This window comes from Pyrus communis, chromosome 16 (genome assembly GCF_041283825.1).
Source record: "Pyrus communis isolate YQ-2024b chromosome 16, ASM4128382v1, whole genome shotgun sequence".
NCBI lineage: Eukaryota > Viridiplantae > Streptophyta > Magnoliopsida > Rosales > Rosaceae > Pyrus > Pyrus communis.
Genome location: NC_142580.1, coordinates 2,023,412 through 2,048,784, shown reverse-complemented (window position 1 = coordinate 2,048,784; position 25,373 = coordinate 2,023,412). Strand labels below are relative to the sequence as shown.

At 36.8% G+C, this 25,373-nt stretch overlaps 3 protein-coding genes across 9 annotated transcripts; 2 read left to right on the top strand and 1 right to left on the bottom strand.

Moving 5' to 3' along the window:
• The first annotated feature begins 435 nt into the window (after positions 1 to 435).
• BBX27 (B-box zinc finger family protein) lies at positions 436 to 3,552 on the top strand. Of its 4 annotated transcripts, none has more exons than XM_088687883.1 (7): positions 436 to 646; positions 1,051 to 1,344; positions 1,476 to 1,726; positions 1,997 to 2,362; positions 2,559 to 2,771; positions 2,865 to 3,147; positions 3,243 to 3,552. In XM_088687883.1, coding segments are annotated over exons 2-7 (1,389 nt in total). In that variant the 5' UTR covers positions 436 to 646; positions 1,051 to 1,070; the 3' UTR covers positions 3,245 to 3,552. The 4 variants fall into 4 exon arrangements, with proteins under 4 accessions (XP_088544009.1, XP_088544007.1, XP_088544008.1 ...); XM_088687881.1 differs by having other exon boundaries at positions 529 to 646; positions 1,461 to 1,726; XM_088687882.1 differs by having other exon boundaries at positions 530 to 646; positions 1,035 to 1,344.
• A 3,121-nt stretch (positions 3,553 to 6,673) lies between these two features.
• Positions 6,674 to 8,899, top strand: LOC137730666 (zinc finger CCCH domain-containing protein 15-like). 3 transcript variants are annotated; one of them, XM_088687885.1, is made up of 4 exons: positions 6,694 to 6,945; positions 7,145 to 7,183; positions 7,281 to 7,962; positions 8,299 to 8,899. In XM_088687885.1, exons 3-4 carry the CDS (start codon positions 7,300 to 7,302, stop codon positions 8,632 to 8,634), a joined length of 999 nt encoding a protein of 332 aa, XP_088544011.1. In that variant the 5' UTR covers positions 6,694 to 6,945; positions 7,145 to 7,183; positions 7,281 to 7,299; the 3' UTR covers positions 8,635 to 8,899. The 3 variants fall into 3 exon arrangements, with proteins under 3 accessions (XP_068325737.1, XP_088544011.1, XP_088544010.1); XM_088687884.1 differs by having other exon boundaries at positions 6,812 to 6,945; positions 7,101 to 7,183; positions 8,299 to 8,858; XM_068469636.2 differs by lacking the exon at positions 7,145 to 7,183 and having other exon boundaries at positions 6,674 to 6,945.
• A 13,893-nt stretch (positions 8,900 to 22,792) lies between these two features.
• LOC137730481 (cytochrome P450 CYP749A22-like) lies at positions 22,793 to 25,072 on the bottom strand. 2 transcript variants are annotated; one of them, XM_068469470.2, is made up of 5 exons: positions 24,742 to 25,072; positions 24,444 to 24,667; positions 24,074 to 24,306; positions 23,605 to 23,983; positions 22,793 to 23,493 (listed from the first exon to the last, which is right to left on the bottom strand). In XM_068469470.2, the coding sequence occupies exons 1-5, from the start codon at positions 25,022 to 25,024 to the stop codon at positions 23,062 to 23,064; spliced, it is 1,551 nt and encodes a 516-aa protein (XP_068325571.1). In that variant the 5' UTR covers positions 25,025 to 25,072; the 3' UTR covers positions 22,793 to 23,061. The 2 variants fall into 2 exon arrangements, with proteins under 2 accessions (XP_068325571.1, XP_088543216.1); XM_088687090.1 differs by having other exon boundaries at positions 23,605 to 23,980; positions 24,742 to 25,049.
• Positions 25,073 to 25,373: the final 301 nt, after the last annotated feature.

Here is a 25,373-nt window from a genome sequence, read left to right as displayed (position 1 = left end):
GATTTTGGTGAAGATTTTTGGAGCAAATCCTTATAAAAATGCAAGTGAATCTTGGAAAAACACTTTAAATGCTTCCTACAAGAGGCACATAATGTTTTTGGATTCAAAAATATTTTTTCTAAGAACTTTTTTAATCATTTTAAAAACATTTTTAAATAATCCAGTTATCTGCAGATGTTAGTTCAATTTTTTGAGGTGCTATTTCCATCTCTTCTGCCATTCGTAATCAAAATTCAAAACCAAAATGGCTATTTTCAGCCTATTTTGATAACGGGAACTGCAGAATTCTTAATTGTGATATTATTTCAAATCAATCATGTGAAGCGAAGATGTGTGGATTAGAAACCGAAAGAAAATTGAGAAAATGAAACAGCAAGTGAGACTTCGGATCACATGGATCGCGTAATTCACGTGCTTTCACACTTTGTCTCTCAGTCAATTGGAACTGGATAACGTGGATGATGATCCTATTGCCATGAGCCACGTATCCGAATCCACGCTGGAAAAGTTTCCCCTCTTACATGTCCACGTCAGACCCATAAAGTGCGATAAAAGCAGGAAGAAGAAGGAAGTAGAAGATAACCAAAACAAACGAGCTCTGTGCTCTCTCTCTCACTCACCTTTAATTCCCTGCTCTACGGAAGAGGTACTTTTTCTCCTAATTTCGTCTAACCTTTTTATTTTTTTTGAAATTATAATTGAATTTTCTATATGATGTTAAAATTTCAAACTTTAATGCAGCCTTAATGACTTGTTTATCCACGCATCATTAACTTAAACACACGATCCGAACAGTTTATCATTCTCGTTCATAGATCATCTCCTAGAAATTCACCGAAATCGGAAATCATTTAGCCGTTCGGTTAACGCATAAAGATTCATTGCCTTGTCTCTCAACCATCCGCATCCGATCTAAAAGCTGAGAAACATGAAGCTCTGATCTTATTAAGATCTAATCAGAAAATCTCAAATAGTATATTTGTTTATTTACATGCAAAAAAGATTGTACATTTCCTGTTGGTTATATCTGACAGAAATAGGGCTCGGCAGATTTGGGGAAGGATAATAAAATGGAGAAATTTTGTGAGTTCTGCTTGGCATTGAGGCCGGTTGTGTACTGCAAAGCTGATGCAGCACTTCTTTGCCTCTCCTGCGATGCTAAGGTCCATTCGGCAAACACACTTTTCAACCGGCATTTGCGCAGTATCTTGTGTGATTTGTGTAGACATTTCCCGGCTTGTATTCAGTGTTTGGATCACAAGATGTTTATGTGCCGTGCCTGTGACCGTGCTTTGCACACGATCGCCTCCCAACATCCAAAAAGGGCAATCGGCAGTTACACAGGTGAGTTTTTCTAGTAGGCATCAATGTATGCACTACATTCAACTGGACAGATAGAAGATAGAACTGGTATATCTGACGGCCGCAAAATATGCAGTACATACATTGATGCATTGTAGAATTTTCGTACACAGGTTCCCCGTCTGCTGAGGACTTTGCAGCATTGTGGGGTTTCAAATTGAACGAGACAGACAATTGTAGTGCACATTTGGATTTGAATGGGACTCTGTCCAATTCTTGTGGCTCTTCGTGCGACTCAAGTGCGGTAAACTTGGATAGTCTAGAGCAGTCTTGCTCTGGAGCTGAAGGCCTTCTGGCAGGAAATTCTCTCACCCGGATTTCAGGTGCTGAATCTGAAGCGGGATCGAGCAGTCAACAATACAAGGTATGCAGGAACTTTTAATTGTTCTCCTTAAACTTGACTGACAGTTTAATTGGCAGTGTTGAAATATACAATATGAATTTGGTATGTAAATATTCGTTAACTAGTTTATATTTGTCCGCGCTAAAAAAGCGTGAGAGTATCAGAATTGGAGTTTCTCTTGATATTGAACATCCGCCGTTATTGATGAGGTGCAGTCTTCTGTGACTAGGTTTGGGAATTCGCTGTAGTTTTTGTGCGTTGAAGTGTATCTCAGTGCGTTCTATCTTGCAGATATCTCCTGAAGGTCAAGAGAACAATTTCATTCTGCACCAGATTCTAGATTTGAAAAGGATTCAGTTTTCTGAGGGAAATGGCCCTTCGCTGCTGATACCCGGTAGAGAGCAAAGTGACCTATCTTCCTCGGTACTTCAGACATCAAAGAGGCTCGATGTTCATCTTGATCAGCGTTTTCAACATTCTCAGAATGCCAGCATTAAATTTAAGCAAAGGGACAGTCCAGTTCAGGAACTGAAAGTTGATCATTTATCATTTCCATTTTCTCAAATGGAGCATAATATGCAACCATCTTCAACTGCTGGACTTCCATTGCATACAGAATCCTTTTGGCAGTGCAGAAGTCCGGTTCAAAGTAATCAGGTTCGATCAATGCCTGTGAAATTGATTCATTTGGAATGATATGTAGTTACACACCACTTGTTATTCGTTTAAACACTGATCTGCTACCGTTTAGAAGTGCCACGAGAGAATGATTAAGTTTTAATACTGTCCAACAACAACTGAAAAAGTTAGGCCTTGTTAGCTAGAGATAAGAACACATTTATTGGTTTTGCAGTTGTGGCCTCAAAATATGCAAGACATAGGGGTTTGTGAAGAACTTGTTTGTCCCGATGATTTCAATATACCTGACGTTGATCTGACGTTTCAAAACTTTGAAGAACTATTCGGAGGTGATCAAGATCCTATCACAGCAGTGCTTCATGATAAAGATGTGTCATACTCGTCAGTGGAGAAGGGCATATCCCTTGATAAAGCAGATAATGGCAATGCAAGTGCAGCTTACGAATTTTGATTTTCCTTCTCTTCTGGTTTCTGACTTAAACTCTTTTCTCATTTCTATTCCTAAATGATCATTTGGCAGGAACATGATGCATCAGAGGCTTCGTCTGTTTTCATTAATCCGTCTGCTCACTTGGACAACGATAAGGCTTGTAACAAACCTGAAAACCATCAAGAAAACATGGATTCTCCATGTCCTATTCAACCGTGTTCTTCAACTCAGTCGTTCTGCATTTCAAGGCTCAGCACCGAAAGCAGTGGGAATGATTGTCATAACAGCGAGATTTCCCCCATCACCGGAGGGGAGCGCTCAAGCAGCATGAAAGTAAAAGGAGGAGGAACAAAGATTAGAAGCATTCCCGGCTGTAAGTACAAGGATTCTCTGTTCTTCTAAACCTTTCAAATACGAGGTTTTTATCTAAATTAATAAAATCTGTTCTCGTCTATGTTCATACTTCAGAGTAAAAAATCGATATCCATCTTGAAAATCTACGCCTGACTTAAGAAGGCGGGCAAAAGGCAGAGTTGCGAGGAGAGAAGACTCTGATTTGGATGCGAATAACGTGACTTCTGATGAGAAGAAGAAGCTGATTAAACTTCTGCATTGGATGCATCTTGTTCTTGTACATATACCCGTACAGCTTGATTTTCTGGTTTAAAAATACATCACATTTCATGCTTCGTTTAAAAATTTTTATATCGTCTCACATTACAGTACACAATAAAAAAATTTACTTCAGTTAATGCAATATGATTTCCTTGTTGGTAAATATCACGTTTGGAAATTACTTTTCGAGCCTTGACGCAATGGAAAATTTACTCATTTGTGACGAAAAAGATCACGAGTTCGAATTGTGGAAACGTCTCTTCACAAAGTAAAAGTAAGGTTGAGTACGAATTCGTAAACTCGACAAAAGCCCTTTTACTTCAGTTAATGCGATATGATTTCCTTGATAAATATCACGAATTCGTAAACTCGACAAAAAAAAAAGAAATAAGATAGTTTAGAACGCGCCTTACGTGCGGTGAACCAGAAACCCAAAAACAGTTATTTATTGTCCACCAGATTGTGGTTAACGAGTTTTAACATACACTTGTCCTAATCAAAATGGTTCATTTTCTTAATTTACACTTAGATAATCGTATTTGCAAGAAACGTTCAAAATGAATATGCTTTAGCCATCCTTTTTTTGGGTCTGAAAAGATAATTCCATTAATGTGGTTGAAAGTTACAGGCCAACATAAATGAAGGCAAAATAACTTAAATACATTGGGAGAAACATGTACATAAAAGTCCAACCTAATTAAATAAACTAAAATGGAAACCTAAATCTCTAATTTCCGACCACAAAAAGTAGCATCCGCCATCAACATCACCGCCACAAAAGTCTTGCTAGCAGCTACCGAAGTATCAACAATAGAGAAAACGACCGAGTGGTGAAAACGAACAAGATATCACAACACAAAAGTACCAAACCTGCAACAAGAAGCACACCACATCTAGATTTCTTCACCAAAGATGCGGAATCAAAAGATAGCCACCAGATTCAAATCGCATTCACAAATCCCTTGAAATATATACAAATACAGTAACACATGAATAGAATGTGAGGCTAAGAGGTATGTAAAATACCCTTACTTTGGCCGAAGCCACAATACACTTGGCCTTGGGGAAAACCGACATGCCGTTTGGGGGAGACAGTGAGGGAAGAAAATAAATCTGGCAACCATATTTGACCCGGAGTCTGCAGATCAGAGCAAAGGATGAGGCAAGGACAGTTTATGGGGAAGGGAGGTAAGGGGAAAAGTGATGGGAGATGGAGTTTTGTGTTTGGAAAAGAACGACCAGATGAGAAGGATGGGTGGAGAGAAGGGACATGAAGCCCAAAAGTGAGACAAACTCATGGGAAAATTTGAGACAAAGGTTAAGAAAACTAAGAAAAATTTTAGGGGAAAATTGAAAAAGAGAGAAGAGTATAAGGAGAAAGAGGGAAAGAGGACAAAAAGGAACTTGGACAGGGATAGCCATCGGCACCCAAGCCAAAGGCTAGGGCCAATGGCAAAGGAGTTTGCAAAGTTGGGAAACCAAAGAGAGAGTCTCACACGTTGTCAAACGAATAAACAATTAATCACAACCATCTTATTTGTTACCAAAATCATTAAGTGTTTCATACATATAAAAAACTAAACTATCTTCAAATTTATTGCATAGATAATCTTTAAATGATGAACAAAAAAAATGAACAGTCCTCTCATTAAATATGTACGATGAAAAATTGAATTTAAAAAATAAAAAAAAAAGGTTGCCGTTCAGTGCTATGGTATATTCTTCTTCATTTAGAAGTGAGATATTTTAGATTCAAATCTCTTAGATGGCGAATTCGATACCAAATTAGGCTGCCAATTGTGTAGTTTTGTCAAACCCCCCTCTTCTTAGTGTAAAAATATCGATGTACTAAAAAAAAAAAAAAAGGTTAATTAGATTGAGGAGAACATGTATTACTAACAAGTGGCAGTGCTATTGGGAGGCAGTCAATGTGGGATCAGTCATATTATTATCATTCACCACCAAACATCGGATATTAGATTTTGATGGGAGATCAACTCTCTCCAAAGCACAAGCTGGTTGTTACACCTGCGGCTGTGTTAAACAAGCAACCTCCTCCCCGTAACCATAACCGAAAGAAAGTGATGATTATATTCCGTCTTTCATTTGAATGCTACTCACGTCCTAATCGCTCCTTTAATTAACCCCCTTAATTAAAAATTAATGGAACAAGGCTAAATGAAGCAAGATCTCCCCCCTCACCCGTCTCTCAATTACCTTCCAAACCAAGCAATAACATAACCTACATCCTCTAGCTGTAGCTCTAGCATTCTCTCCTTTTAACAATATGTATATGGATAGCGATCACAATTCGGAACATAACACATTACATGACTCGAAACTTTTACGAATACAAAACTTGATGTGTATATTGTTAACACTATTCAATTAATATTATATAAAAAATACAATGACATTTCTTTTATCTTTTTTTGTCTTATATCTATTTTTAGTTTCCACACACCGTTATTGATTTTTTGTCATTGATCTTCTTTAATTTATTCGATTCGATGACTAAAAATTAAAAGGGATGTGTGAGAAGTAACAATAGTGTATGAATATCACTACCCTTACTGTATTATTACCAGGGTTTTGTGAAGCCTTCTTCTACGAATTGGTTTAGCATGAACTAGTAAGGTGCTTGCTTTAAGCGGACCACTTCTCGCTCTTACCCCTTCTCGGCTGATAGAATGTGAACGTTTATGTCAATTAATCCATAAGTTGATACAAATTAGACAAAGGATTCATGACACAACTTTTGACATACGTTTTTGTTGAACCTACTTTGTAATATATTTTAACGATTCAAATCGTCTATCTTTTAGGTATTCCCTCAAAGATCATGTCCACCAAAAATTACCCAAACCTGAAACGATATGACTACTAGATTAAGAGTTTCTTTGTCAAGTCGTATTCGTTAATTTTATTCACTACAAATGTTTATCTTAGTAGTTTTGAATTTATCTATTTTTTTTTTTCAATAATTTATGAGTAATGTTCTAAAAATAAACGATCGTTGATCAATTAAGTCATTTCAATTGGATGGTCGGAATTTGTAACATCTGTATTTGTTACTGTTTACTAATTGGCACTCTCTCAAAAGAGTAATCATCTGCAGGGGGCGCCGTTCGTTATATCTCATCATTCCCCGCGTTTGGCGGGACCTAGAGGTTTTGCATCCGTTCGATCAAGCACATAAAAATCCAAAGGCTCAAAGTAGCTAAATAAACAATTTCTTGCTTTTCAGTCTTAACTAATTGTTGCTACTGAATGACTTAAAAACCATGAAAAATGCAACGAAGCTGGTCTGATAGTGAGGGCAGATCAGGCAAAACAAGGTTAAGCCGCCTCGATTGAAATGCTGATGAGGCATTCAGTTAAGCGCTTGTCCAAAACAGTTTCGAATCTGTTTTGCTCCTTCCTTTCCCTCCAAATCTCTCCTCCACCGCCACACCTATAAAACCAGCCACCGTACCTAAGCACCTCCATTCGTCACTCTTCTCACTCCAACGGAGGAGAAGGAGAAGGAGGAGAAGATCTTCTGTTGCTTCGGAAGGTAAACAACTGCTCTCTGTTTTCCCTCGATCCAAACAGCTTTTCAGTCTCTGCTTTAATTCTTTGTTCGATTTCTCATCAATTTTTTCGATAATTCTATTTATTTTTCCAACATATGTGAAATTAAACCTAGATCTGATTCCGTTGATTAATTAGATTGCTTCAGAAATTCACAACACTACTCCTCTGTTAAATTCCAGAGTAAAATTGAAGAAATCAAAGCGAAATTTCGAGAAAAAGTACGATTCCTGTACGCTTGCGTGCTTTTCTTGATTATAAAGCGAGAGGTTTCTTGTTTTCCTTTCGCGAATTGAATTTAACGCTACTTTTGTGCAGCGAAACAACAACAGCGCAGATGCAAAACGACACCGCGTATGGCGGCCACGCCACATCTGCAATGCCGCAATCCCACACAGACGACGCCGTCTTCGCTTCACTCTACTCCGCCATTTTCGATCGCAAGGCTTCGACCAGTCAATACGACGTCGAATCGGACCACAGCTCGTCTTCAGCCCACCGCCACCGCCAACTCTACAATTCGCTCCTCGTTCAAGATCATCAGGAGATGGTGAACCGCCACAGCCGTTGCCTCAAGCGCCTCCAAGAAACCTCCGAGGAAGCCGATGCTCTCCGCCGCGAGAACGTTCATCTCCGCTCTCTCAATCTCGAGCTCAACAAGCACCTCAGTCTGCTCATCCATGCCTCCGTGCAGAAACAATTCGGTTCCCCCTCCTCTGTTCAGACGACCGCGCCGTTTGGGATCGTTAACGGACTTCGCGACATGACAATTGATGACAAGCGAGCAGAGCAGGACATGTCCGACGAGAGCCCTATGAGTGTGATTGAGAGCGAAGGCGGCGATGCCGAGAATATTGATGTGGAGAGGTTTTCGCTGCCTAAGAGCATATCTGTGAGGTCTGATGGATACGTGAAGGCTGCTCCTCAAGCCGGTGCTAGCACTGCCGCTCGGACTCGGACCGCCTCTCGACCTCGCGCCGCCACTACATTCAATGCTTCGGTAAGCCATTTCCTACATCCTCCACTATTGATTTTTCTTTAATTTAATTCACAAAATAATAATTTTCAGTCTAATTTTAATGCCGTTTTGATTTTACTTAGTTTGTTTGATTTGCTTAATTCTTAATCTAATTTCGATGCGGCTTTTAATTTGCCACTTGTTTATTTCGGAAGTTCACCAATGGCGGATGACATGCAAGGTGTTTGTGAAATTTTCCAACAGAAAAAGTGACTAGTTGGTTGCTTTTACAGTTTTTGAATAAACAGTGTACTAATTTTCGGTTTGATTTTGTGTAATGATGGTGGTGGGAACTGATGATGACGATGGATGATGCAGCAAAAGGTGTTCGTTCCGAGAGGGGTGAAAGAGGAGGAGCCACCGCTGGAATTGGAGGTGTACAACCAAGGCATGTTCAAGACAGAGCTGTGCAACAAGTGGCAGGAGGTTGGAGAGTGTCCTTACGGCGATCACTGCCAGTTTGCACATGGGATTGAGGAACTCCGCCCTGTGATCCGCCACCCACGCTACAAGACCGAGGTCTGTAGGATGGTGCTTTCCGGTGTTGTCTGCCCATACGGTCACCGCTGCCATTTCCGCCACGCCCTCACCGAGAATGAGAAGCTGATGGTTCCAAACAAGCCCAGGCAAAGGCAGTTCAATCTGGACAGGTAAAATAAAGGGGTATTATGATGATGGAGACAACAGTAATAAGATGAGAAAGGAGAGCCAAATGTTTATGTTACATATGCCTCCTATCGGAAGATATCGTATATAAATGGTATATACTAGGTATGAAGTAAGTATAAATACGGACATAAATACATAAAATAAAAAATAATTAGTGTCCTATGCTACGGTAAATTTGTTGAGGTAAAATGTGGAAAGACTTCATGGCCCGGAAGGTGGACAAAATATGAGCTCCTATTTCATTTTTGTATATGTTGATTTGGGTTCTAACTAAATTGAACATGTGGAAGCATCATCATATATACTTCAATTTTATATACATCTACTTAAAACAAAAATATGAAGAAAAAAAGAAGAAGAAAGTTTGTGGGTTGTGTTGGGCCGGCTCAGTGGATCCAATATTGTCCTGGGCCCGAATAGTGTTTGGTTGATTAGGGCTTCGTGACGCTCTGTGTCGTGTCTATAAAGGGGAGTAGGCAAGCGTTGCATCCGTCGTCTGCTGAAGGAAGAAATATGACGTGAGAGAAGGGGGAAAGGGAGAAAGAGTTTGAGGAAGTTATTGGACTTAGTTGCTCGGTGAGAAAACCTGAGGATCTGGAGTTCTTCTTCTCCTACCGATGCCACTAAGTCCCATGATTTCCTCTGCCTCCTCCTTTTCCCACCTTTTTTCTAACTAAATTATTATTTATCATTATTTTATGCGTTTTCAGATGCGGGTAAAGTCGTCAGATCTCTTATCCTCTCGTTTTCAATTTCCTTTGCTTTTCCTTAATTTTCTGTTAATTGTTTATAATATGTTGGATTCAAGAAAGTTGATGTGTTTTATTGCGTGGCAAAAATTTAATGATGTTAATTAGCAGCTTAATTTGGTTCATGAAATTGGTCCCTTGTTTGTAAAAGAAATGGATAAATTCGAAAGAAAAGAAAGGCCCAGGGAAACTTTGTAAATTGCACTTTACTTCCCTGAAATTATTTCTCATTTTGTTATATTTTAAGCTGCAAACTGTAAATCCTGCAATATTTTGGCATGGAATTTCCAACGCCATTGACAAATACAGGAAATCCTGCTACCTTGCCTACCTAGGGTGTCGAGACTTTTCTGGCCTTGTGTTTATTCGAGCGTCGTCTTCTTGTATCATTTGGCGTCTCCGCTACTCCCAGACTCCAATTTCGAGTCCGAACCTTGCTCGGAATCCGTTGTATTGTAGAATTGAATGAGAAATTAAACCAGAGTAGAGAAATTGTAGATGAACGAGTTGGAACGCTAAAACATTTTGATGACCCTGCGTTGTTACCGACTTTATGGTCGCCCTACAACTCCAAACCGATGAGTTTACGAGTAAAAATGATAAGAAGCGTAAATTAACGTAATTATTTTTTTAATAATTTTAAATGTTTAAGATTTGAAAACAAGCTTAAAAAAAAAAAACACTCAATTGCTGAAACGTGGTAAAAAGACCAAAATAATGAGTGAAAAACGTGGGATCCAATTTCCTCCCAAACACTTTTTTATTTTTCAGTTTATCTTGTTACGAATTTATGCACTTTACCATCACGTAAAAAATAAAAATTGAAAAAGTTAATTTAAGGGGTAGGCATTTCTTCCCCACCCCCACCCTCCATTCCTTCAACTTCCTAAATTTCTCCCGTTTCCTTCCCCTCTTGCGTATTTCAACATACATTAGCAAATAGTGTGTTTGTTTGTTTGTTTTGTCGGAAGAGAAAACGCAAGTGAAAACAGAAAATTGTGGAATAAGGGAAAAAAAGATGAGTTGCATAAAGTTGTAAAAATAGACTGCGTTTTGGGAAGAACACGAAAATATTCTAGAGTTGTCTCCAAAACTGCTCATTCTAGTGACTTTTTGCATCTCTTTGTCTTTCCCTAACTTATCCTCCATCAGGTTCTACTTCCGCCTTGAACTTTTGTGACAGGATCTTCTGCGCCCAAAATGGGTCCACACCCATTCTGAGTGAACTTCTCTGCGATGTGATCTCATTTTCCTCTTAACTAACCATCTTCGTACTTTAATATTTGTTTTTTGCAGTACTATTTTTTGTTAATAGTTACTTTTGATTTGCCCATTTTTTGCATTGTTTAATATTTTCTAACATTTATTTTTTACTAGATACATGGATTCATTCTAAAATTCGTGACTGAGACCTTGATAATTTAAAACTTGTGTCTATTCATTACATATATCTCGAAATTTAAACTCATCAAATGGTGAAAAATAAAATGCGACCAGTACTATCACTTGAAGATGGTAAACAAAAATGCATCTTTACAAAATTTCAACTCGTAATGATTGTATTTGCACTAACCGTGATTTGAAAGATAAAAGATGTTCGTTCCAATTGTATTTAAAATAAATAAATAAACAAAATGAAACACAAAATATTTATTTACTACAACAAAAACAAAGACAAAAAAAAAAAACAGAGTGTTCACTAGTACATATAGGATTTTATGGAATACGAAAAGACATGGTGCTCTCAATTCCCTTATGCGATGAGATGATATATGGTAAGACATACTAATAGATGAGTTGTGCCTGTGACCAACAACACAGACCTAACTTTAGAGACTTGATAGAGAAGGTGTTGGAGGACTTTTAGGTCAACGTGGATTTGAGCTTTGACAACGTCTTCTAGTTTATCTTGGTTCAGTTTCGAACCAAGTTCTGAAATATCTCGAAAAAGTTGGCTCGTCTAAGGAAATATCTTGGTTAGATTAATAATTTGAAAATGACATGATCAAGTAAATAACAACTTGTTCAAGAGAAGTGTGGAGTGAAAGCTAGAAGATTATTGGTTTAGCATGAGAGAGAGGGTTTGCGTGGTGTGATTTACACAAATGCATGCCTTAATTAACGTGGCATATCATGATTACAAACATAACTTCTTCTTGATTCCGCGCTTTGGCATGTATTTTGAGCTTGTTTGAGGCTTGTATGACAATTGGACTTTTGAGGCTTAATTGAACTTACATCTGATATTTTTGGGCTTCAACAAAAGAAAATAACAATTAACACCAAATTATTCTTTAATACAATTTTTTTTATATATAAATAAGTGAGCTATAATAATTTAATATCAAACTAACCATGCACCTAAAAAGTATGACTTACAAATACAAAAAAATCCTACTCGACCTAAAACTAATTGACACACTCACACTCAAATATTAGAAGAAAATATAAACTTGAAAAATTAAAAGGAAAACTAATGAAAATGGCTTTAAAACTTTGAGTTTTAATTAAAAGGACAAAAAGATGTTGTAAGGAATAGTATCAGAAGTGACTTTTTAGAGTAAAAATGTCATTTTCGTTAAAAGTGAACAGTACCGTGAGTGTTTCGTTAAAATTCCCAAAATTAAAAGGTTAATTTTGAGGGGTATGGTTAGGTGGGGCAGTAACAAGAAGTTTGACAATATACATTTGAGTAGTGATTGAAGGGGTACCTAGGTTTAGTGGTGGTTCGGTATGGGACACCATACCGAAATTAGTATCCCGAATCCCAAACCGAAAATTTTTGGGACGGGAATTTGAAGACCAATCCCAAACCAAATTTTTCGGAATCCCGAAATATTTTTGGAATTTCAGGACAAATCGGGAATCCCAAATTGAAATATGAAATTATGAATTATTCTTCAAATATATAATTCAAGAACACATTCATGAACTAGGAATGTCATTTCATTCACACTACCATTTAATCAAATACTAGCATGCTTGACTGTTTTTATTGAAGTCAAAATTCAAATTAATTAAACCCTTTTTGCAATCTGTTGAGAGACAAAAGAATCAAGCCTTCTGAAATTATCAGTTATGGCAGCAACAATAATAAAATCCAAAATATCAAACAGAACATGAAAAATATGCAAGGTGCAGGGCATTCCGGGTTGCAAAACATGAATTAGAAACTACTAGCATCAATTATAAAAGAATAATATATATATATATAATATATATGTATATATATAATAATTAATTTTATATATTTTCGGTTCGGTATGGGATTCCTAAAATATCGATAAGCCAATTCCGAATCCCGTACCGAAATCTCGGTTTGGAAAATTTTTGGTTTGAGATCGAGATTTTTTTGGTTCGGTTCGGGATTTTCGGGAATTTTTTCCACCCCTACGGCTAGGTTGATCAACAAACGAATAAGAATTCCTAATGCAGAACATGGACATCGATTGGGCTAAGATCAAATTGTGAACTCAAGGCCCAAAATAAACAAGCCCAATGTAATGTGAAGCCCATATAACATAGAAAGTCGTCCAAGCAAGCACGCCAGCTGAATGCATTCAAGTTCCAATCAATGCGTGTTTCAAGTCGTTCGAATTCCGAAACTAAAAGCCTCACCAACCTCTGTACTTTTATGATTTATCCTCTCCCTCTCCCTCGGAGTATAATTCTTTTCTTTTTCTTTTTTTTTTCCTCTCCTTCCATCCCTTTTTATTTTAACGGTCATGGTTAAATCACGTCAATATCTTATATTAGTTTTTTTTTTATAGAAATAGAAAAACAAAATAGAGAATGTAAGAGGAGGGGATGGAAGGAGGAGGAGAGAGAATCCTAATCCCTCTTCCTTTCCCATTATATATACAAACACACCATCTTCTTCTTCTATGTGAGCTTTGGAAAATCAAATAAAAAGGAGAAGGGGGAAGGAGAGGAGTGGCATGGAGTTATTGGTGTAAGTGGATCGGAAAGAAAGAAAAAAAAAACCCACAAATATTTAAAAAACAAATCAGAAAGTGAAGATTATTCTTTCAGAACCACTTACACCCATGATTCCATGCCTTTTTACTCTTTCCCTACCGTCTCCTGTTTAATTTGAGTCGCTAGGAAAATTAAAACATAAAGGATTAAGGGGGAAAGAGAGAAGAGGCATGGAGTTAGTGGAATGAGCGGATTGGAAAGAAAGAAAAAAAAATAACTCAATAAATTCAGAAAGTGGTGTTTTTTTTCTCTCCCCAAAACCCCTCATTCCAATGATTTCATACCTTTTCGTCTCTTTTCCTAGCTTTTCCTACTTAACTTGTTCCATCAGAGGAAGAGGTGTATTTCTAGTTGCGGGGTAGATAAAATGGTGATCAAAGGAGTAAGGGGGAAAGAGAGGAGTGGCAGGAAGTTGTCGAAATGAGCGGAGTGGAAAGAACACAATCTTTGAAAAAGAAAAAGAAAAAGAAAAGTTCTTTCCAACACCGCTCATTTCAACGATTTCCTACTGTTCATCTCTTTCCTTTTCTTTTCCTCCATTTTCTTCCATCTAATTTTCTTCCTAATTAAGTAGTATTTGTTAAAGATGCATTATATTAATTAATCATACTTTGCAGCTTCATCTAATTTTCACGAAGATGATCCTTGGTTTTTGGTAATTTGGAGTTGTCTTCTAACAGTGAGAAATTTGGAAATCTCTTTGCGACTTCTTAATCCACTTTTCCTTTGTGTAATTATTTTGGACCTTTGTTTTGTAACTTTTCTTGGTAATAAATTTTACCGTTGTATAAAAAAAAAACTAAAATTCATGCTGAAAAATTTGGAACCAAATCTTATTACCAACGAAAAATCATTCTGACAATATTATTGACCTGGTTAACCGATCTTATTGAACCAAATGTTACAATGTTGTATTTTTGTACCATGTATTCTGATCTCATTGAACCATGTATATAAGACCTTGATCAATCTGATACCATGAATAAAGTTGGATTCAATTGACAATATGAGGAATTGTATAGCTCCTTATAAACATATACAAATTCGCTACTTTCCCTTATTGTGGGATTCATAATCTCAATAGTTTTCAGTCAAAAACTCAAACTGTTGTGCAAATGTTTGTTAGTATTAATTAATCTAGTCTATATTATGCATCATTTAAAGCCTGAAAATTAATTTGTATCATAATATTTTAAGCCAAAATTAATGAGAAATTGCATCATTTCTTCTGTTCCAACTGACACTATAGACGACCTTAACCCTGCACATATGGTGAGCTGGATGGGATTGAGCCTTCGAATATAATTGGATTGACAGAGACATGTAAGACAGGACTTGCAATGTATGTATAAGAATATGCTGGATAGCCTTTTCTATTGTGGATTCATAACCTATCATGCATGTCCATTTATATCCATCTCATATTTTGCCACACATGAATAAGGACCGGAATCAAACTATTTTAATTCGTCATAAATCTATCCCAAACAGCCCACCAAAAAGACATTGAAAGATTACTCATAGCCACAAGAGCTTAATCCCAATTAGAGAGTAATTAATTAATAAAAGTTGTTGTTATCGTTATTCGACAGATTAATGCAAGAGAGGCAAGGGGTGAGGTTGTATGGAATTATGGCCTTCTGTGGACATGGACCGGGGATAATAGTAACACAACGCTCAAATATTTCATATATCATTCTTTAATGTCTAACAACGCAACTCTTGTCAAATTCGGGCCGGGTGAGATTATGCTTAACTCAATCGAACATGTTAACTTATCGTGTCTAATTATGAACCATTTATAAATTTTACAATACGTCATGTCATATTGTGTTGTATTTCACCTGTTTACTTGTTTCTTTTCTTTCTTTTTGTCAATCGAACAAAAAAACACAAAACATATTCGAATCGTATCAAATATAACATAGAGAAAGCACGCTATATATAAAGCCATGAAATCTTATGTCAAAAACATTCTTATATAACAAATGTCCAAACCATTTGACCATGAAAATCATACCTGGAAAATAAGTTATAATGTATACTAAATGATTTTCTTTCCTACAAAAAAAGAGATAAAATCATATATGACAAAGATAACATCTCATTATCGTGTTTCGCGAGTAAGCGCTGATCCAACCCTAAAACCAACATATGAGCATTCGTTTTGTTATCCTTGAAACTGAAAGTCCGAGATATCTTATATTAATTTTTTATAAAAAAAAAAAGATAAAATAGAAAATGTAAGAAGAGATGATGGAAGAAGATGGAAAGATAAGGGTAGAGAATTCTAATCCATGATAAATTGGTAAGAGAAGCCCAACATGAAACTCGTATAGGCTGTCGTTTAGTGCTCTGGAGAGAATCAATAAGTCAGACTGCACCGTATCTCCCATAATCTTCCCAGGCAGAGGAGCCAGCTGCATGCAGTCTGCATGCATTCAAATTCAATGCTTTTGAATTCAGGAACAAAAAGTCTCACCCACCATTTGTACTTTGATCTCTCCCTCTTCCACTGTCCATACACCCCCATCTTCTTCTTTTGGAGAGAATAAAATAGAAAGGAGGAGGGGAAAGGGAGGAGAGACATGGAGTTATTGGTTTGAGTGGATTGGTAACAAGAAAAATCCACAAATATGAAAATCAGAAAGTGGAGTTTTTTTCTCTTCTTAAAACCACTCAAGCCAACGATTCCATGCCTTTTCATCTCTTTCCCTAACTTTTCCTGCATAGAAAAAAGGTTTGTAATAAAATTGAGAGAAAGCAGTAGGACTGTAGGAGGGAACGAGAGAAATAACATGGAATTATTGGCTCTAGTGGGTTAGGAAGAAGAGAAAACCTTAAACTTCATAAATCTGATATGATGGGAGGTTTTTCTTCTCTCCCTAAAACCACCAAGGCCAACGATTCCATGTCTTTTGGTCTCTTTCCCTTCCTGCATACTTTGTTCCCTCGAAAAATTAGGTGTATAGTTGTGAGGGGAAATAAAATAGAGAAAAGAGTAGAATGGGAAGGGAGAAGTAGCAGGAAGTTGTGGAATGTGGAGATTGGGAAGAACGCAACAAAAACGAACCAGAAAAGTTGTGTACTGAAATGCTATATGTGACTATGAGCTAGTTCTCTGATTTAAATGTTCCATATATCCTTCGTGGTTCATAACTTGTATCTTACCTTGTTTTTTTTCCCTCTAATCTTATTATTTGTTGCTTTTTTTTCCCTCTAATCTTATTGTTTGTCGTTTTACATGAGGAGGCTGTGTAGTATCCAATCCGTTTAATTTCTGTTTGAAAGTTAAGGCCTGTTAATTACTAAGATTTATGACCAAGGGGAGGAGCCTGGTCACTGTCTCTTTCCATATTGATGGTGGAATCCCCAGGACCCAAATCTCACACAGAGAGACCGGAATCCTCAAATCCTCGTCCCCAGAAGTAATATTAAATCACTACCTTATGCAAAGGGCATATCCCTGAAATGATACATTATACCAAAGATGACAAATCACTCCAAGACAATATAAAAGAATAAAGAGAGGATCCCAAACAGAAAATGGTAGATTCTCGACAAAGACAAATTTGAATCACATTATTATATATTGCTCGTTGTGAGGATTAGCCATCCTCCCACCATTAATGTAGATAATATCGGTTGTTCACAAAAAAAAGAAAAAAAAAGAAAAAAAAAAAAGAGAGGAACCCAAAACAGAAAAGGGAAGGCCAAGTAAACTAAATAGATTGTTTGAAAAACCCATCATCAATGGAAAAAAAAGAGACTATTAATACTGAACTTATGCGTTATAGTGTCTTTTAAAATTTTATTTTAGCCAAAATCTCTTCTTAACAACTAACGTTGTTAAAATTAACATTTGCAGAAGTAAAACTAAACGAAAATAACAAGTGAAAAATAACATAACGGTAGCGGTGAATTTAAATATTTATAATTATTCAAGTAGAAATTGCCCAAAATAAAAGTTTCGAGTGCAAATCAACAATTAAGGTAAAATACATGAAATACCCTAATTTATTTCTCCGTTAAGTTTGTAATCAGTCATGTTACCTGGCCTCCATTAACCACAGTTAAAAAAAGAAGAAGAAAAGTAACTCTTTTTCTTTCTTTATTTGGGCTTTTACATGCCTACGAGGGATCCAATGCGGAAGCGTGCGTGCTGGCTTGGTTGGACGCTGCTTTCTGGTCCAATGGGGCGCCGTATTTGACCCGAAGCGGCTAAAAAAGGATCGGGGGTTGGGAGGGGACCAACGCGGTGCTAGCTGAGATGGACTATCGAGGCCTCACGCGCCGCTTCCTGTCCACCAACCACTGGACAGTCAAGGAACACATGGCGCTTTATTGGATTTTCCTCACGAGGACGACGACAGCTCGATATATCTCGAGTATCCAATGATTGTAATTTCATTTTATTTTATCTTCACTACTTCTGGACGTTGCTTGCTTTCTCTCCTTCTCCTTTTTCTGGCCGGATATGATGAAATTACGAATCATGAACTTGGGTTGGGATTCGGGATGACTCGACTAGTTTCATGGATTATCACTCTCAAACTTAAAAAATGCTTATGTATGCATGGATAATCTGAATTTGTTATCTAGTTTTTATACGTGGCATAAAGATTTACAGTAGCATTTTAGCATTTTTTTTTATTATCATAGTGTGATTTACACCGTGTTAAGAATCAAATTCAGAATGTGCCGTATAAAATGAAAACTTAAAATTTGTTCTCAACTACTGTGCCGCTTCGTAGGAGTTCACTTCTCTAATACAATTAAATTGTTTATATTACGTACAAGACTCAAGTTATACTCTCAGTGAATTGATTGAAAATGTGACTAATTTTGGGTGAGTAAATAGCACAATTACTTTCAAAATTATATAAAAAAAGGCTTAACCCTAAGGCCAACCACTAGATAAAGAAGATTATCAGCGTTCACTTGATGTAACAAATGACGTAATCAAGACGTAAAACTTGGCGTTGTTAATTAATAACGATGATATGATCAACTTTTAAATATATTTTGCGGGAGGAGGACTGTAGAGGCCATTCAGTGAGGCTGAGCATGAAAAATGCTAGACCTCAAATTCTACGATCAGGAGATGGGGCCCTACCTCCAAATGCGTAATGGGTCCCATTTATTATTGCTCCATGATGTATCAGAATGTCAACTTTCACGACAACTACCACACATAATTGTTGTCAAAACACAAGTCGTTTGATCAGGATCAGACGGCTGCTTGAGGTAATGTTCTGAAAAAACACAGATGGAGACAGTCCACCAACTTCTTGTAGACTGGTTTGCACAGTATCATCCATTTGTTCATGACAATTCAAAACACCAGATATATTTTTTTAAATAATTAATAGAGAAAATAATGGGTAAAGTGAGAGAAAGAATCTGAGCGCTGACTTGTGCATCGTCTTTATAAACTTTTGCTTTATCATGTCATGGACGTATCCTTGGCAAAGTGATTTTGCTTCATTTTCTTTGTTTGTTTCTTGGTTTAAGGCAATCAAACCACCCACACGATCTCCCTTTGACAAACTATCAATAATTTGAGAGATTTTTTTATGGAAATCTAGAGACTACAAGTTAATATGGTGTATAATGTTACGTGTTGAATTGAAAGTGGACAATTTGGTTGATATTTCTCATTTCTAAAGTATATTTTAAAAAGAATAGTGTTGTTCACATATCTATTTGTATTTCTGATTAATTTTGAACATTAATCTTTTTCAATTCATATGATTCGATGATCGAAAATTGAGAACGGTGCGTTAGAAGTAAAAATGAGTTGTGGATAGCCTTGATCAGTACAATTTAACCTAGTATTTATATATTTTGGAGACATGTAAACATGCCGTGATTCCTTGCCAATACATAATGTGAAAAGAGGAAAATCTAAGACATTTGTGATTTGAAAAGGTAGAGATCATTGAACCCACTGAAAATATAATGATTTAGCTTTAAAGTTTGAAGCATCAAAACATGTATGGCCAAAAAGATATCATGTGATCCGGTTTGATCATGCGGGCATATAGAGGAATATGCATGCTCGCTAATCATAACTCTACAAAAAGGATCATCTTAACGTTGCCTAAACTTAATCTTTATATTCTTCATTAGCTTCATCATTATTATTATTATTTCATCCTTCTGCATTGATTAACGATTAAACTGACGTTTTAAAACGTTAAAACAAGAGAGTCTTATTGCTCAATCATCCGGCCTTTTCCTTCGTATTGCATAATTCGCATGGCACAGTTGAGACACAGTCAGATTTAGCTGAAATCCGGACCATCTGTCTGCTTCGAAATTCCATGCATGCACAGGATTCTATGCAAATGACCCACCACGCATTCACCTCATCCACCCAAAAACCCTAACCCTAGCTACACAATTATATGGTAATGGAGGTGGATTGTCGGTCCTCCCATTTTCATACTCTCTTCATATCCTCTTGTGATGCATGGTCACGATTAAGCCACGTTAACATTTTATATTAATTTTTTATAGAAATAATAAAACAAAAAGTAATAGGAATATAAAATGTTGACGTGGTTTAACTGTGACCATATAAATAGGAGGGCATGAAGAGAGTATAGAAATAGAAGGGCAGACAATCCACCTCCATATGGTAATAACCCATAAAGTTGCCCATTAATTTTTTGTTTGAGAAGCGTGCAGGGACTTTCTATAAATTGGAATTCTCTATGAATTTACCTCATATTTTTTACATAATTTTATAACGTCGTCACGAGAATTAACTTTAAATTGTAAGATAATAGAGATTTAATGCACAATATTTTATAATTTTGGCATAGAAATTAAAGTTAAACTATGAAGTGATGGAGGAATTTTTCATTGTGACCAAAACATAGATAGTACACCAAGTGCTTCTATATAAGTGGTGAAAATTTTTATTTTTTAAGTTATTAACTTTTTAATACACATATCTCACCATTTATATAGTTACACGTGATGTATCATCCCGTATACCGGTCATATTAAAAAAATTTCTTAAGATGATGAATTCATGAAAAACTCATTTTTAAGAAATTCCCTTTAACATTTCTAAGATGTTTTTGTCTTGAGCTTAATGGGAAAATTTGCAACTTTTGTATGCAGCAAACAAGTCAGGTTCACGCACACAGACAAATCAACCCCATCCAGTTCCACTTTTCTTTTTTTGTTTTCTCCTTTTTTTTGCTCTTCTCCATGAGAGAATAATATGAAAAATCCAAGAGCTTTGGAAACCGAGTTAGTGGAGTTATTTGCATTCCCCACAAACATGCCCTTAACCAGCTTGGAGCAAGAATTTCGACCTCACTTTACGAAAATGAAATTTTATCAAAAAAATAACTAAAAAGAGAAATGTGACGCTCATATTTCAACAAAAGGCTTACAATCTCGTCTTTATATACGGCCTATCATGTCCCCTCAGTTCTACACTCATCACTCTCTTTCCAGTCCTTTCTTGCTAGCCATAAAATTTTCATCTCATCAACTACATAGCTTTCTCATTGACAACTTACGAAGCAAAGTCGACCATGATAGCCAGCTGCCACCAGTGGGACTTCGTCTACTTGTGTGGAGGGCATGAAGGTGGCGGCGGTTGGCAGCGGCAGTACTGCGGCGGAGAAGGGTTGTGTTATAAATATGGATGAAAAGTGACAGAAAAACAACATACACAACAAGCTTTGCAATTGCGCTCTCCTGAATTTCTAGCCTGCTAGCACACAAGTGGCGGGCAGAATCGGGAGAGCGGCATTATTGCATTGCGGGGAATTGAGGGTAGCGGTCCGAATTTACCTTAACAACTTAGGTCTTTAATTTTCTTTTATCACTTAGTGACTTTGGCCTCTTTGTGCTTGAATATGTAAGTCTTTGCTCTTAACTAGTTCTCCTTTTTATTTTTATCTTTTTTTGCATGTTTAATGTTATAAAACATGGGATGTAAGAGATGCATACGAGGTAGCCAGTCTGTATTAATTAAGTGGTTTTTGTTTGTTTGTAATGCTGCTGGGCATGCATCGCTTACACCTATCATGTAATTTGCTTTGTTATCAAGAATTAATGGAATTGAGAACTTTAATTTTCTTCTCGATCTTTTGTCTCTCCCCATTAAACCTTCTTTTCCTTTTTGTTTTTGGTGTTATCTCTCTTGTTCTAACTAGATGCTGATTCAAAGTAGAATCTGATTTTTGTGAAAGCTTGGCAGCGTGAAATTCCATGCTTTCCTTTTCTTTTTTCTGCACTTTGATCCTTTGATAATTAATTAATCTTTAATAATTACATTAATTAAGTTCATGTTTTAGCCAAAATTAAGTAGTAGAATGATAATCCAGATCTAGGGTTAAAACTGCGAGCTAGCTAGATGCGAATTTTTGTCCATTCCATAAAAAGAAAAGAATCGGCCATTGTTCGCGACGTTCATAATTCATTTATTCATAGTTTATTATATATAATATAATAACAAACTCCAGTGACAAATCGTCATTATATATAATTGTATATAATTATTATATATTTACACTTTTTTTTCCCTGTCTATAGTTGGGTTCGTTTGAAATTGCTTTTAAAATAGTTAAAAATTATTTTGTAAAAATGTTTTTGAAATCAATTTTTCAGTAAAAATACAAATAAATTCTGAAAATAAATTTATAATTTCTTTTGGAACCAAAAATATTTTTTCAAGAAGTTCTTACAATCATTTCAAAATCACTTTAAGACGAGTCCTTACAATCATTATTGGCTTTTTTTTTTATTTTTTTTGTCCAACATCCCATTATTGTTGGAAGGAGGAAGATGGTAAAAAGAATTTTCTTTGATAATAATTCATAATATATCATTGAAAGAATCAAAAAGCAAATGCAACATCTGTCTCTGTGCCTGAAGTCTGGACCACACCTTCCCCGTTTCGTATGGGGAATTATATAGACCCACGATTCTTTGGGCCAGAACGACTTCGTTTTTGGCAGTGAACGATTAAACGCTTTAGGCCCACTATTGTACTAATGGTCAACGAAAAATGATTTACATGCTGCTAGCCTACTAGCATGACAACAAAAACTCCTTCGATTAAGTATTTTTAGGACTTGGATTCTTTCCGGATTCATTCATTCGGATCTTCCGGATCCTTCAATTCTGAAACTGGAGAGAGACTGTGAGAAAGAGATGGAGAAGAGGGAAGAAGATGAACATGAGAAGTGAAGATGGAAAAAGACGGAAGAAGATGAAAAAGGAATTATTTCTTGACCGTTCGATTTTGGGTGAATGGATAGGAATGAAGGATTCAGATGGAAGGGTTTCGAAAAGGATATCTTATTCCGTATTTCTAGCTCATATATAAAAGCATTTTCTAGAGAAGCGTCAGATACCATGCTTCTTAAAGAAGCACTTTCAAGTACTTTTTCATAGAACACTTAGATTTTTTTATAAAATTTCTACGAAATTTAGTAAAATCACTTCTAGCAAGCACACTTCTAAACAAAGTACTTTCAACAGTGTTCGAAACAAGCCATCATCGTTATTCGTTACATTCCCCAAAAGCAAAACAGGAAAAGAAAAATATATAGTGGCTATTCACCATTGTAAATCTTATTTCCCCTTTTGGCTGAAGCTCAAAGCAGAGCTTGCATTATTTGTAACCTAAAGCGCAATGTTAATAAATTGATCATCATGTGAGCGAGCGTAGCATTACTTGAACTCCATGTTGCGGCCGCACTGTAAGAAGCCGGTAGGGCGAGTGGATGTAGGCTGGGGAAAGTGTGAAAGAGAAGCGTTGTAGAATCATCGACAGAGCAATCTTTGTTTCCATGGTTGCAAAATTAGATCCCACACAACTTCGAGGTCCCAATCCCCATGGTAAGAATGCGGCTATGTTGTTCTTTGTAGCCTTAGCAACACCTTCCGAGAATCGCTCCGGTTTGAAAAGTAGCACATCTTCTCCCCAGATTTGAGGCTCGTGCTGAAGGGCTAAGCATGGAATGGTTATTTCAACATTAGCAGGAAGGACATGTTTTCCCAGCCTAACTTCCCTTCCAATTTTCCTCTCCATGGCAACTACCGGTGGATATAACCTTAGCGACTCGTTGAAGATCATATTCATCTGCTCGAAAAATGAATCATGAAAAAGAATAAAAAACAGAACCTCGAGCTGCAAGGTAACATATATGCCGCAACAAAGACAAGAAAATGAGTGAGTTGTTGACATTCTTACAATTTTTAGTTTGGCAGTGCCATCGAGATTAGGGTTTTGTTTTCCAAATATTTGGATCACCTCCTTCCTTGCTTCCTCTTGCCAATCGGTATGGATTGCCAGAAGAAAGACAGTCCAAGCAAGTCCACTACTAGTGGTTTCTTGTCCACCAAGGTAAAATGTCTTGCACTCGTCAACTATCTCATCAATCGAAGTTCTCTGGTTCTCATCGGCGTCATGATGAGCTTTTATGAGTACTCCAAGAAAATCATCACCAAAGCTGCCTTCTTCTCCAACCATTGCCTTGTCTTCTCGTTTCCTGATCATCTCCATGATAGAGTTGCGGATACTTTTCTCAAGCTTTTCTGATTCTATCTCATCCTTGGATTTAATAAACCTACTGAAGTATTGATCAAGGGCAGATTAAAATCAGAACCTAAGTAGTGCAATGTTCCAATTCATGGTTATTTAGTTAAATGGAAGTAATTACCTGATGCCGGGAAACCTGAGGTTGAACGCATTTTTGAATGATAAGTAGGCTAACTTCTCCAGGTTCTCGAAAATGTTCTTCCCTTCTAAGTAGCTGCTGCCAAAGGCCGTCCTGGAAATCACTTCTGAGGTGTACAACCTAAATTCTTTAAACACATCAATCTCTTTGCCGTCGTGTTCTTTCCAATTTTCCAGCATCGTCTCAGCACTAGCTATCATTGTTGGAGCCATACCCTAGCAAAAGCAATTAACATATTTGTTCCCTATTTGCTCCTAGCTTATTGTACGACGAGAATGATTCAAACTAGAGTGCAAGAGAACGGGCACATTACCTTGACCAACTAACTTAACCAACACACAAGTAATATTACCTTTAAGATCTCTCCGTGGAAGGCATAGTTGGCTAACTTTCTCATTTTAGCCCATTTTTCACCATCACTTACGACAAGTCCATCTCCTAATAGCCTTCTCGCATAGCCTTTCGTCTCGCTTTTCGGATAAGCTTTATCTTTATTCGTAAGTATCTCTTTGCACAGTTCAGGCTCTGTGATGATCAATTGGGCTTGAACACCATACCATTGAAGGAAATTTGCTCCTGTTGTCAAAGACGAAACAAATTTAGATTAGAACAATGATTTGAAAACTATCGACTGGTAAAAGGTTCTTCACCATATGTCTTTGTCCACAAGTGTATGTGAGGTTGAACTTGAGAAAATATGTCATGTGATAAACTTTTGGGCCTCCTCATGGCTTCTTCTTGCATGCTGGAGATCTCTTTGGTGTTTCCATGGACGAATCGGTAAGAAGGGCCTTTGATTCCCTGCAGAGCCACCAGATTCTGTATTCGAATCGGAGTCCACCATAGTTTATGAAAAATCTTGATGAGAGCTAAGAGGAGGAGCAGACACAGCAAGCTTGAAAGAACGATCACTGTGCCTCCCACAGATTTCATTTTTTCGTTTTGTCTTCCTCTTTCTCTTTGGCTGAAACCTACTGAGTTTTCAGCATTTCACAAATTAATTAATTAATTAATTAGATGACATAACCCATCACCAACTTTAATATTATGAAATATTCTAGGCCGTCTTACTTTTAAAATATGCAGATATCAGTACCATTTGCTGATAAAATATATAATCCCTTGGATTTTCTGTTTGCTTGTTTGGCAAGCAATCCTCTCACTTATATAGTTCTTTGGCTTGATTCGATCACTAATCAGTGTACTCGACCGGCCTAATTTGTTTATTAAGGTGCTTAATTAATGAATCACATTGTTATAGACATAGATTAAGGCGCTGCTC

What these genes read in the sequence shown, in the direction of transcription:
- LOC137730481 (XM_068469470.2), bottom strand. Translation starts at nt 25,024, where the DNA reads ATGAAATCTGTGGGAGGCACAGTGATCGTTCTTTCAAGCTTGCTGTGT. An exon ending in CTTGTGGACAAAGACATATG is followed by an intron (nt 24,668 to 24,741) that starts GTGAAGAACCTT and finishes CTTTGACAACAG; the next exon opens with GAGCAAATTTCCTTCAATGG. An exon ending in CTCAGGTTTCCCGGCATCAG is followed by an intron (nt 23,984 to 24,073) that starts GTAATTACTTCC and finishes TCAATACTTCAG; the next exon opens with TAGGTTTATTAAATCCAAGG.
- BBX27 (XM_088687881.1), top strand. Translation starts at nt 1,071, where the DNA reads ATGGAGAAATTTTGTGAGTTCTGCTTGGCATTGAGGCCGGTTGTGTAC. An exon ending in GTCCGGTTCAAAGTAATCAG is followed by an intron (nt 2,363 to 2,558) that starts GTTCGATCAATG and finishes TTGGTTTTGCAG; the next exon opens with TTGTGGCCTCAAAATATGCA. An exon ending in ATAAAGCAGATAATGGCAAT is followed by an intron (nt 2,772 to 2,864) that starts GCAAGTGCAGCT and finishes ATCATTTGGCAG; the next exon opens with GAACATGATGCATCAGAGGC.
- LOC137730666 (XM_068469636.2), top strand. Translation starts at nt 7,300, where the DNA reads ATGCAAAACGACACCGCGTATGGCGGCCACGCCACATCTGCAATGCCG. An exon ending in CCACTACATTCAATGCTTCG is followed by an intron (nt 7,963 to 8,298) that starts GTAAGCCATTTC and finishes TGGATGATGCAG; the next exon opens with CAAAAGGTGTTCGTTCCGAG.